Raw genomic sequence first — 13,317 nt, 5'->3', positions numbered from 1 at the left:
ATCTCGAAGAATTAGTCGATTTGAAAAAAATCATGTTAATCAGGCATCATAAAACCAAGTAATAGCATTTGAAAGTTTGGCGCTTGATTTAGCATTCTGATATGGTGGATCCTGCTCATGGACCCTGTTCAGCCTTACTCATAGTGGCCAAAGTTATCTACGTCAAGTATGGTGATATTTCTAGATCACTTCTCCTAGAGCTTTTATGGAGTATTAGTGAGATAAGCACAACTTGATTGTAAATATTATGGTTGTACTAATCTCCAAAAGTAGAATGTCACCCACAAGGAGAACAATGAAAATAATATTAAACCCCTCAACCTTCCTGTATGCATAGGACTCCTCTAGGTTTTCTTTGATCACTTGTTTAAATATTTAATAAATTTAGACCTTTATTTATCCAACTAGGGATTGTCTAATGAGAGAATAATTAATATGGAGATAGATGACACATGTTATACATGTAGCCAGGGCATGTGAAATTAGGCTCCCACTTATCAATTACCTACCCCTACAAGTCTACTATTGTTATATGGGGCCGACATTGTCTGGTATGGGGATATGGAGCCCATATCCCATTACCAAATCTCTGTTGAACCAATTAGTCTCTCTATGCCTATAGAAGCTTTGTTTGTATTTTATTTCCCATCATTCTAATGTCCTCGCATGATAATCAAGATGTAGTACATTGACAAAACCCTTAGTCATACAAAGTCACGACTAACTAGAACCCTGGATCATGTCAAACTCCTTTTGATAAGATTAGTTCTTGCGATACCTATTGAAAATGATTATTTGTTAAATCTTCGCATTTACATCACATTCTAACTGGTTCATGAGGAAGCCTAAAGGTCAATAAGATAATGACCACTTGATATTGTTAGAGACCGGATAATTATGAGCAACTAGTCCTGGTAATAAGAAGTAGGCTAAGAGGATCAATTTTGATTCGACAAAGTAGGCGTAGAAGCCACTAACTAGGGCATAGGTGCAGACCAGCTAAGATATTGACACATAATCAAACCTAAGGGTCAAAGAATAATAATAGGTTGTTCAAGTCCCCACTATGTGCCACACAAGATAGGCTGAGATATGATTAAAAAAATTATTAGTTGAACTAGGTTAAGTGATTGCTTAAGGCTCAAGCAGAGTTTTGGAGGTAGTAGGTGTAGGCGGATTATAAGTGCAGCCTATTAGAAAGGGTAAATAGTGATTTAAGAAACTGATCATGCCTTATGTTCAAGAATGAAGCCTCGGAAGTGAGATGAGAGGTAGAAGCAATTGCTAAAAGATCGAGTGTGAAAAGTAGAGATGTGGATAAAACCAACTACGACAACTGTCAAAAGAGAGTGGATGGAGTAGCAGTTGCCAGTAAGAATAGGTGTTGGTACTAGAAGAAGACAACTGTCTAGTAGTTAAGGAGAATATTTATAAGTGTGAAATTGTAGTCCTAAGAAAGGCAAGCAATCACCAATTGAGTCAATTACAAGTTCCATTTATTAGTTTATCTGTCAATTTATCCTTAGTATTTTTATTCCTATTTCGTAGTATATAGTTTGCAGGTCTTAGTCACCCCTTCCTTTCCTGAAAAGGTGGTATCGTAGTAGTGAAAATCTTCAAGGATCAAGATAGTATAACCTATTGCCATCTGTCCCTTTTTTAGTTCGGAACATTGGTGGCATGCTCGTGCATCTGTCCAACCAAGTCCCTTGATCTATTCTCCTTCTTATCCCATCTTGAGGAGAAGAGAGAAAAGAATGCCAATACTTTGCCAAAATTTATTTTTTTCAAAAGAATATAAGCAACTACTTGAGCCCCTGGTTTTCCATGTTTGATCATGTCTTTATTCTACATGATGATGGATTCTATATTGAACATATAAACTCTGCCTTATGTCCAAATCCAGTAAATTACCATGCTCTCTATTAAGGACATAGTCCAAAAATATTATTGTTGATACTTAGATTTACTTGTAAATTTTTTGATATCTAGAATTTAGTAAGGATGTCCTTTCCTTTGGATCTAGGGTTTATTTCAATATTTGCAACCTAGTTCACACCTTAACTCTTGACGATTATTTTCGAGATAGATTGCCAGTGTTGATCATTCAATATGATAGCACATTTAAGTGTTAATGTGTGGTCAACACCTCTGTGGAGAAAGAACCTCAGGTAGTCATCATATATCTCGGTAGATGAGATGCCCAATCACACCCACAGCTGTGAACTTATTTTGAGTATTTAGGATTTAGGAATATCATATTTTCTCCATATTAAGTAATTGTTGCCACTTGGATAAATTCCTTGGAGCACTCATAGACTTTTTTCTAGCTTTAAGGCCAATATGTGTCACATAACCTATACTATTTAGGTGATCATGTAAAGGAAATATCCGTAGATTATTTCTAATGTTGTTTGTAATTACATTCAAATAGCTTTTAAGTCATACCCTACTCTAAGACATGGCACTCTACTAAACAAGTACTAATAGGTGAAATTTTGAAGAAAAGTTATATTTAGACATATTGATCTTCTGGCTTCATTCTTCGCTATGTTGTCCAAACCTTTATATTTATATTTGACCAATACAAGACCTGCTTTACTGTGGTAAATAAAGTAGATTATGAGGTAAAACCAAATTAATCTATTTAAAGTAGAAAAATTATTTCCTTACTAAGCTCTAGTGTGAATCAGTTATTTGAGTTAGAATACCTTGATAATCATCAAAAGTCAAGAAAACTTTGTTTGAATTTACTGTCGGAGAAATGTAAAGTAAATGTTGGATGTATTTTTTTTTTTGAAAAAGTTGAATAATACTTTCTTGTTTAAATTACAATCAAGAGATTAGTTTGATAACTCTTCAATATGTACTTTGTTTTTATTTTTCTTAAACAAGAAACATATCTCGAGGACCGACAATATAGTTTAAATACAAGTTCTGCTAGATTCTACATCGTTTTCTTAAACCTAATCAAGACTTGGTTTCAACATGAGGGAACATTCTTCCTCATCAACTGTACCCTTCAACCTCTATATATGCTTGGTCTTGCTTGATTTCAATTACCACTATAAAGCAGTCATCACTTTACTCCTACCCATCTGGCATCTATTCCCACATTCACTTCCCTCATCCTTCTAACATTTGGCTTCTAAGTTTTGTCCTGTCTCTCCTTACTTGCTAAATATTTCCTAACGGATGACAAGGAGAAAGGCAAAAAAGAAGAAAAGGTAAAGAAACAAGAGGATGGAGAACAAGAACAATGACGTGACAGAGAGACAAGTAGGGCTAGAAATGGAAGGACAGAGGATAATGATGGAGAACATGCAAGTTAACAGTTATCCTGTTGCATTTGCTACTCAAGAACAAGTTGTCAGGGATCGTGCAATCTTTATAGAAACACTCAAACAATTCCATGCAGCCATGGGAATGCGATTCTCGTATGTATTTTTTATCTTCGATTTAAATGTGTCTTTAAAGATTATCTATTTGTAGTACCATAGATGGCATACTTTTTTTTCTTTATTTTTGTCTGACTGATTGCTTTGGATTAAGGATTCCTATCTTAGGAGGCAAATTTCTTGATTTGCATCTCCTTTATGTACAAGTTACACAAAGTGGAGGAATTGAAAAGGTGATTGTTCTGCTTTCCCCTCATTTTTCCTTAAATTTCATTGTACGTTCATGCATAACCGTGTAACTCATCTATTGGTTTTCATACATAACACGCGATATTGGTTACCTATGCTAATAACACTAATAAGATCATTGTAGCACCTTATTCTCATTTGACACAATATAATGTTATTTATGTCCTTATTTATTTTGTTATCAATATGAACAGGTTGTTAAGGAGAAGGGGTGGAAGGATGTGATTGCTGCATTTGACTTTCCAAAGACTACAACTAGTGCAGCTTATGTGCTCAAGAAGTGCTACCTAGAAATTCTTTTCCACTATGAACAGGTGTACTTCTTTAGGAAACAAGGCCCTGTTTCTCATACTGGTGGGTTCATGGTTGTAAAATATTTCTTATCTTTTTTTTAAAAAAAATTATTTTATTGCAAGATATGCATTCAAATGTGAAATTAATTTGCAGAATACTTAGACGTAAAATTTGCAAAGACTAAGATCAATCGAACCAAATCTACCTCCAGCTCGGCAAAGACAACACGTAAGAGAAAAAGAAACCAGCCTGAGCAGAAAACTGAAGGTGATTTACTTTATTCTTTTATTCAATGTTTCATCCCTTTATTATTGTAGATCACCCAATCTATATTTGCTAGCTCATCAAAGCTCTCTCTCTCTCACACGCACACATGCACACACACAGAGACATAGATCAGGCTAATTTTGCCTAGTTTTGTTTCTGTATATTTGGCTTGGGTAGTAGTGAAGCATTAGATGGCCTATCCTTATGCTTTGACTCCCCCCCCTCTCTCTGTGGCTAGGAAAAGATTTGGAAAACTAATAGTTACATCCAATTTCCAGCATTATTTTGATTCTACTAGGATATTTAGGCCAATATCTTGCTTGGGTCTAGAGTTTCAAAAAAGCATGCCTCATGCAGGTCTCATCATGGGCAAATCATGTTCAACAATGGCCCTACATAGGCCATGAACTATTTAGTTTTATAGATAGGTTTGAGAATGTTATCTCATAATGTTTTCTTAATTTAACCTCCTTTGTTCGTGCATTTAAATTCTCAAAAAGAAAAATTATCCTTACAGAAACACCCAAGCACATAAGCACTATTGAAGTAGCTCACCCTGATCACCTAGCTGTAGCACCACAACACAGCCTAGTTCCGGGAACTCTTAGTGGATCACTAAGTACAATTTGGAATTCTTTTTTTTTTGTTGATAATCCATTTGATGGTTAATGAAAATGTTATGAGTAATTTTTGCATTAAGTACATTGCATTGATCATAAAAATAACATTGCATTGGCCGAAGAGAGCGAGTGTTATTCCGATAATGGTATGAAATTTTTTTTAAAAGAATGATGTCTCTTACATGGTACAAGTAGTTCACCATTTCTACATTATGCTTCAGAAATCTTTCAAAATGAATATGATTGCTTCGCTGAATGCGAAATTATTGGTTATGCTAAACATTATTCCTAATTATTTAAGCACTAACATAGGCAATGGCTTTTCCAGAGATTTGCAACACTCCTATTAGTGGAGTAATAGATGGAGAATTTGAGCATGGTTACTTTGTCACTATGATGATGGGAGCACAAGCACTTCGTGGAGTAGTATATAGGGCCAAACAGTCCTTAGAAGCCTTACCCTCTACCATTGGAAATACAAGTAATGCTGGTGTCCCAGATGTTTCCCCAGCTCAACCTAGCCGCAGCAGAGCAGAGGATGGAAATCAGAGTGTGGAGGTAATGGAAGAGTAGACACCAGGGCTAAAAGCGGACACCGTTGTGGAATTGATTAAGATCTGAAGAAGAATTCCTAGACAGAACTTGGAGACTTTCTATTTAAATTTTCACTTAATGCACTGTGCATGGGTTGAGAACATGTTTGAAACATATTCCTGCAAAACATTAAACATGAAAAAGCTTTAGAAAGGTTTAACTTTTTGGGTCACAACACACAAATTCTACTTTATTCATCAACCAAAAGATTTTAAGGCAACAACTAGTTATGTAACTTTAAGGCACTTAGCTGAAAGTAAATGAGAAATAGATAAGAATTTAGTATAGTAGATAGATTGGTCCATGGACAGAACTTCTGTACCACAGTTCTCCAGCTATTGAGAAAATGCCCGCAAATTCATTTGCTCATCTCATTTGTTGTAGAGAAATTTCATTTGAAGTGGGCCAAAACATCGCATTTTTTCTATGGCTTATAATCTTGCAAAAATTCTCCCAACTTGTCTTGGAGCTTTGAATCAGTCTAAATGTGACAGGTTCAATCTTCTATGGATGGTTGTCAAATTGATTATGTGATTAAAAATTTTCCTTAAAAGAAGATTATGTGATCATAAATGCTCCCTATATTCCAAATGATCAGATAATGGGGGATGGTCAGTGTGAATCATGCTGCATTTTGTCATAGCTGATTGCATCAAATGACTTTCTCTTTCAAAGTAGGGCACGGAAAAGATGCTGATTGTATAGCATCTTGTTAAAGTGTATAATATCAAGTGATTATGAAATAGGGAACACTAAACTAGAGTGAAGATAGGTTGATATTAATGTTTAATTTGCCCTTATTGAATACCAAAAATGCAACACTAAACTATTGAGGAGTTTAGATTGATTTTTAAGAAATGAGTGAAATATTAATATGGGTATCAAGTTAGTATAAGTAACTTATGCAAAGTGATTCTTCTATGCAAATTTAAAAAGTAAACAAAATAACTTAATTTGTCATCAAATTACTCTCAAGCAATTTGATATCATACATAATTTTTATTAGAAAGAATTATTACATTATACAATGATTATGTTTAAAATGTTCATGGATTATAAACTGTGTTTTTGCGTAGCTATATACAAGTATCGTCAGTCTCGTAATAAGAGATGGAGCTGCTTAAGTCTAGCACATGTTGCATAGAAAGTCTCTCCAATATATGATGGGCTACAATTGGCACTTCAAAAGTGTTCACTTTCGGAATGGGAACACAAGTTAATGACAAGGGTGCGGTAGATGAGCGAGGATGATACTGATGTTGGATTAGCCAGATATAGGATGGTAAGATCAAAAGGAGGATGTTGAAAGTGGCATGGTCCAGGTTCCTTGACCTTTAAGTATTTTTGTTACTGTCACACCACCCACTCGAAAAAAGATTGATAGGATAGGATAGGGGCATACCCCGGGCTACAGTTGAAGTGATCTACTCTTACTGCTACTCTTACAATAGATTAGAGTTCTTTTAATAATCTAAAAGCAAGAAAGATAAAGATAGATCAAAGATAAACTAGATTAAATGATGTGTCGAAAAGTTCCCTGCTTTAAAGTACATCCATTTATTTATATACACAACAACAACTGTACAATAACTGTTGACTCTTGTAACTGTCCATGTTATCATGATCTTTAGTAGTTCTTGAAATTCGCCTCTACGATTCCATTTATGGTATAATTGGAAACCAAATCATGATCCACATAAACCAACATCCCTCGGCCGTTATCATGGTTAACTTATCATGGTCAGCAATATGGCCGAAGCTTGTCCCTTTGACATGTGCCTCCATACTTAGTTGGATTGTTATGGTCAAATCCTATTAAGTTTAGCAAGAATCATATGACTTTTATTTATTTCAACTCTCTTTAATCTTGTTCACATAGCACTTGCTCATGGTCGCCCGCTAAGTTGTTGAGATGGATTGCAAATAAAAAGTCATCCGACTAATATCTATCTCCATATCCATATCCATAAAAGAAAAATGGATATGAATTTGGATAGACAACTATCCGATTTGTATCCAAATATCTGATTCTATTTGTAACCTTATTTAATTTTATATAAAACTCATAAGCTTTTAATGAAAAAATATAACCATATTAATATGATATTAATTTATTTTACCATTGATTTAGTAATATCTTTGATCCCGTGGCTACAAAGTTTAATTATTCATCTTATATCCGCATTTATATCAATACCTCTAGTATTCGATTTGTATTTGTATCTATTTGAAGCAAATATAGATATATAATTTTGCATCCAACTAATATCCATATTCGTATTGAATTGTAAAGCAAAACAAATATCACGCCTCGAATCCAGAGCATAATAGACCCCACATACCTGCATGGCGGACCATACAAGCATGCAAGGCTATAGATCATATCAAAGCAATAATGATTCTTGAAAATTAATTTAATTAAGATCTTATACAAATAATTGTTCCAAAGTGACATAAATTAACATATGCTAACCATTTATTCAAATCAAATAAAATATTCTAAGTAGTCTAAATGGTCTAACTAGAGCTCCAATCACTGAGAATATCTTCATAAGATTTGGCACACTCCTCCAAGTCCCGAGAAATCATGATTCTGAATTTAAAAGATAGAAAAAGAAGAAATAATGAGCCACACTAGTCTAGTAAGCAACATAATATAACAAAGTGGGGTCTAAGTATGCCAAATAAATAGATAATAGCAAGATACTAACTAGAAATAAATTAATTTTTGAATAATACATATATGTCTTTTTAAATTTATTATTATTTTTATAAACTGATACTAGAAACTCAATATCAAGCTATGGCTACGTAACTTAATGGCATGGGTTAGATACAGAATACACAAAGTGTCAAATACTACTATTCTAATCACTAGTGGTATGGTATCCAAATAGCACTATTCTAATCACTAGTGGTTCGGTGTCGAAACCAGTTTTTAAGATTATAAGTTGATAGGGCCAACGAGTAATCTCCATTGGCAGGGCCCAATCATAGCGGTGCTAAGAATACACATATATGAAACAAATTTCATAATTTGCCTAGTCATATTTTTTAAATTTCACAGCATAACACATAACATAATTTAAAATATTTACTATCATAACAATAACATGTCTAACGCATTTAACCAAGTATAAAATAAATATCATAATCAAATTTAATAAATTAATTATTATTTTATCAAAAATTTGGAAAACACACTTTGAAGCATTAGGTTACTTACCTCATCTTGCTTCAAAACTCTATTTCAATTAGACGGATTAGGTTTGACTGCTTTAATATAATTAACGTTATCATTATCTTAGAAGCCAAGCAAAATTAAAATACTCGTTAATGATGCTACTAAACAATGAGCATCTGCACCATGGCCAGGATTACAACTTTAAAGCAAGTGGATGCACCTTAATAACAGGCCCCGTCCATCATTGCTATCTACAGTTAAGAGAGAAATGAATGAAACTAAACTAGCCGATTTGCAACTTAGAGAGGAAGGAAACCTCAAGGTAAAAAAGAAGCAAGAAAACATAGCATACATGGGAACATATGATTAGAGTGATGAAACATGGGAATCCTCCAGATAGTTTTCAAGCTTGGACCTCCACTATGCTTAGCTTTGGAATTGGACCAGTTCTAATTTCTAAGAGAGAGCACATTTTTTCCCCCATGTTTTGGATCTGATCCAAACGTGACAATTAATTCTGGTAGAAGGTCAATTGTTTGTAACAAAGAAGATTATGACCTAGCTCTAACATAGTGACTGATAATACTGAATTATGCTCTTTAGTTGGAGTTGCCTGGATAATAACTCCACATGTCACATTCAGGTGTAAATAGGAAGAACAAATACCCCTAATGTTTAGTTTGATCCAACTTGCATTTAATTTGCAGCATTTATGCTACTTCCCGGATCTATTCTCTTGTTATATGTAGGATGTGTTTGGTTTGTGGCCGGAATCAGAATTGAAATGGATTAAAATAGAAATTGGAATTACCAAATTAATTTTTGTATGTGTTTGGTTCTTGATTAGAATCGGAATCTGAATCGGAATAGGATTTGAAAACTAAATGTGAGTTGAGATTTGATTTTAGAGGATTGGTGCTCCTATTTTCACAATGAAACTTCCCTCAACAAAATAGTTGAATGGGAGTCACTCATTTTTATACCCATTCAAGAGCCTAACTCTTTCCAAACAAACATGCCCATAATCTATGCTTGCAAGGACCCAACTACTAAAACACTCCTTATTGTATAAATTTGCAGTTTAATTACATGCAATATTAAACAGGCTGACTCTCAGCTCCAAACCAACGCATATGGCAAACATAACCGACAAGACTAGCTAGCTAGTAAGTTTCCAACTTATAAACACTTTGCACAAAGATGGAAACCTCCAAACTGCACACCCTCAGACCTAAATACATCATCTATATTAGCCAATAGAAAGCAGATACACAACATATATAGTAATTAGATAGATCCCCATAGACGCGTAGACGTATATGCACTATAGGGATCAGGATCATCTTCTTCATTCATGTCGCCTGGGTTGCACCCTCACCTCAAGTGGTGCTGCCATCTCGGACGATAGCCTGAGAACCTCCGATAGATCGACGCCCTTCACCTCCGATGGCAGCCATTCAAAGTCATGAAGGAGGGAAGCCATCCAGAAGCTGACTGTCATCATCGCCAGCCCCTTGCCGGGGCAGCTTCTCCTGCCTGACCCAAATGGTGCAAGCCGGAGGTCGGTACCCATCACCGAGAACTCCACCTCCATGTCTCCATCCTTGTTTAGAAACCTCTCAGGCCTGAACTCCAGAGGATACTTCCAGACATCAGGATCACGGCATATTGCCCACATGTTCACCATGGCAGTTGTGCCGGCAGGAACAAGATGGCCGTCGACAAGAGTTTCAGATATCGCAAGGCGACTCCAGGATAGGAGCGGGCCTGGTGGGTGCATCCTGAGAACCTCTTTCAGTAGGGCTTGCAAGTATACCAGTCTTAGTGCATCAGATTCGACCACCCGCCGCCGGGAAGTCCCGACAACGTGATCGAGCTCTTGGTGGACCTTGGCTTGGATGCCGGGGTGGAGGACAACACGAGCCAGCGTCCACTCCATCAGCACTGCCATTGCATCTGTCCCTCTAAATATCATCTCCTACGTTTGTCACACCGAATCATCATAAAACTATTAACCAGAACAATCATATATTGTTTCTATTCATTAATTATAAGCTCCAAGAGCCATGCTTGTAATTACTAGCTAGAATTAGAACTATATTTTCTTAATCTGTTAAACAGGCCATATTCCATTACCTGTAGTCTGCATACGAATTAAGGAGCATCATATGTTGTAGACAAACGTTTCTCTGAGAATATATTTCGTTGTAAAGTAAGTTGCTCGGAAAAATAATTTTACTTGGGAAACCTGATTTTTTGATTATTTGTTTTATAAAAAATGATGAATTTGGAAAAATTATAACTAGTTTTCTATATAAAATTTTATTTTCTTTTTCATAAAGAAAATATTATTTTTCCTTTTCCATACGAGGATTAGTTGCAATCAAACGTAAGGGTGTTTTTTTTGGGGGGGGTACGTGAACTTGAGGGTGTTTGAACTCATCATGAAAGCTCTGAGGGTGTTAGACTGACTGCTCACCCATAGAATGGCAACCATGTCAGAGTCTGACAGGCCCTCAGGTTCCTGGAGGGAGATCAGTATGTCCACAAAGTCCGGTGCAGTTGTTCTTCCACCAGTTACTGTAGCTCGGTGTTCCTCGATTATTGGATACACGAAACTATACGCCTTGGTGACGAGCTTTGAGCATCTGGAGCGGATTTTCTGAATGTCGAGGCCAGCAAGAAGGGGGAAATGATCAGACCAGTTGTTCTTCCCGAGCAGGTCGTAACCTTCCTCCACCATGCAAAGAAGTCCTTCAGTCTCCTCGCTCGCCGAGCACAGCTCAAACTGCTTCCCGAACACAAACTGCATGATGTAGCACAGCGAGGCCCGCCGCAGAATTCTGCGAACTTGTACATCTCCATTGGTGCTGTTCCGAAGAGCAGCTGTCATTTGGTCGGCGATGTGGGAGCGGTGAGGAGCGGAGGCATTGACTTGCTTCGGGGAGAAGAGGTGGGTGGCGGCGATCCGGCGGAGGTTGCGCCAATAGGTGCCATGGGGGGCGAACCCGATAGAGCGGTGGAACATGAGGCCGTAGGCTGATTCAGTAGGGGGACGGTCGGCGAACGCTGGGCTGTTGAGGATCTCCTTGGCGACATCAGGGTGGCTGGCGACGATGGCTCGGGTCTCGCCTATGGAGAAGGCCATGAGTCTCTTTGCACCAAGGCAGGTGGCGGCCGCAGCGAGATGGCGGTGGGCGAGGCCGGACATGAGGTCCATGCTCCCCAGGAAAGGGAGGCCTCTCGGGCCAGGTATCATCGTCGAGCTGGTGGAGGAGTTTGTCTTCCTCCACCAGTAGTACTTCCCCCAGGCAGGGCCGCCGGGGAAGGCCCAGTGGAGAAGGCAGTTGGCTAGCCATACCAGAATGGCAAGGACGACAATGGAAGAGAAAGCGAGTGCAATGGAAGGTGGAGAAGAAGAACGTGACAGGCACCCTAAGATGTTTGGAGCTAGGGTTAGGGGCAGGATCCACCAGCTCTCCACACAAGTTTCCATGACTGGCTAAGCAAAGAAAGCCCTGATATGGAGAAGTTTGGAGTTGAGGTTCTGTGTGAGTGATCCAGCGGAGGCTCCTCCTATTTGTAGCACAAATGGAGGTTAGAGAGAAGTTTCAACCTGGATCCCAGCTTTCCGGGTTTGTATACTGGATCAAGTAGGGAGCATTCCTTTACCTGACAAGTGTCCAATTCTTATCACAAATTCCACTTAGTTTAAGGCCATATTTGGATGAATGAATTATGGTACACAGATGCAGCCGTTACTTCGAGTATTGGTTTGATGTAATTGATAGGTACGTTGCAACTAAACTTACCCAAAACATCCCAATCAACTTGTGTAACTTGGAGAAAACAAGTTGTGGGGACTGATGTTGCAATAGTGACAACCGAATTACATCATCATTGAGTTGAGTTCCTTGAACTAGTCACGTATGCAAGCAAACAGCTGTATATAACCGTACTTATTTTAATTGATATGTTCATACTTCTATCTAAATAAAAATATCTATTACTTGCGTCTCCAAACCAAGTACTTGGACCTGGTTGTTAGACTTCAATTGAGTTTTCCCTTTCTTTTGGTCGTAAGTGCTGAGTGGAGACAATTCGGATTCTACAACAAAATTTCATTGGAGGCAGCTCATTTAGAGTGATTAATTAGAAAGGTTAGTTGGCATTGAGGCGGCCTGTCGTTTTTAGATGACTAGGAAGTAAATGGAGTAACGTAGGCATGACAGTGGTCACAGTTCTCGCGGAGCAACTGCTCCTATAAAAATATGGCCTCGCCCAATGTCCTTCTTAGGCCCCTGGGAATATGTTGGCAGCCTGTTCCCACATTTAACTTGCGGATGGACTATTGGACTAAAGACCATAGAGACTCGTATCAAAAAACACAGACCATAATAGAGACTGCCGTGGTGCAGAGGAATACAGGTGGATGGCTCGTGATGCTTCGCATTTTAAGTCGAGAAGTAGAATATATATATATAAGAAGGTTTGGATGGTTGGTGAGCAAAGACTTGGGCCTTGCAAGTCGTCAAGAAGGGTATTCTTAATAGAGTTGTTCTAGACATATATGAAGAATCACGTGAAGTATGATGGAACCGGCTGGTAGATCGAATGATTGAGGAGAACGACCAACGAGGACGACCAAGGAGGACAAGCAACAGAGACAGGTCCTCTTCTTTGCTGCATGATTCTAGAATTTAGTTTACCC

General features: G+C 37.6%; 2 protein-coding genes across 2 annotated transcripts; one reads left to right on the top strand and one right to left on the bottom strand.

The window, feature by feature from the left end:
- The first annotated feature begins 3,243 nt into the window (after positions 1 to 3,243).
- On the top strand, positions 3,244 to 5,470 carry LOC103708729 (high mobility group B protein 9-like). The gene is made up of 5 exons (XM_039123986.1): positions 3,244 to 3,437; positions 3,553 to 3,631; positions 3,842 to 4,001; positions 4,095 to 4,208; positions 5,157 to 5,470. The coding sequence occupies exons 1-5, from the start codon at positions 3,244 to 3,246 to the stop codon at positions 5,399 to 5,401; spliced, it is 792 nt and encodes a 263-aa protein (XP_038979914.1). The 3' UTR covers positions 5,402 to 5,470.
- A 4,183-nt stretch (positions 5,471 to 9,653) lies between these two features.
- On the bottom strand, positions 9,654 to 12,138 carry LOC103708728 (cytochrome P450 78A3-like). Its single transcript, XM_008793784.2, has 2 exons — positions 11,086 to 12,138; positions 9,654 to 10,584 (listed from the first exon to the last, which is right to left on the bottom strand). The coding sequence occupies exons 1-2, from the start codon at positions 12,100 to 12,102 to the stop codon at positions 9,955 to 9,957; spliced, it is 1,647 nt and encodes a 548-aa protein (XP_008792006.2). The 5' UTR covers positions 12,103 to 12,138; the 3' UTR covers positions 9,654 to 9,954.
- Between the last annotated feature and the right edge of the window lie 1,179 nt (positions 12,139 to 13,317).

The sequence above is a fragment of the Phoenix dactylifera genome, chromosome 2 (assembly GCF_009389715.1).
Source record: "Phoenix dactylifera cultivar Barhee BC4 chromosome 2, palm_55x_up_171113_PBpolish2nd_filt_p, whole genome shotgun sequence".
Classification (NCBI taxonomy): Eukaryota; Viridiplantae; Streptophyta; class Magnoliopsida; order Arecales; family Arecaceae; genus Phoenix; species Phoenix dactylifera.
Note: the sequence above shows the minus strand (reverse complement) of the source record. Positions and strands in the feature narration are given on the sequence as shown.

Coding starts and splice junctions, on each gene's coding strand:
- LOC103708729 (XM_039123986.1), top strand. CDS start 3,244: ATGGAGAACAAGAACAATGACGTGACAGAGAGACAAGTAGGGCTAGAA. Junction 3,632..3,841: donor AAAGTGGAGGAATTGAAAAG/GTGATTGTTCTG, acceptor CAATATGAACAG/GTTGTTAAGGAGAAGGGGTG. Junction 4,002..4,094: donor AGGCCCTGTTTCTCATACTG/GTGGGTTCATGG, acceptor ATTAATTTGCAG/AATACTTAGACGTAAAATTT.
- LOC103708728 (XM_008793784.2), bottom strand. CDS start 12,102: ATGGAAACTTGTGTGGAGAGCTGGTGGATCCTGCCCCTAACCCTAGCT. Junction 10,585..11,085: donor ACATGGTTGCCATTCTATGG/GTGAGCAGTCAG, acceptor TGACAAACGTAG/GAGATGATATTTAGAGGGAC.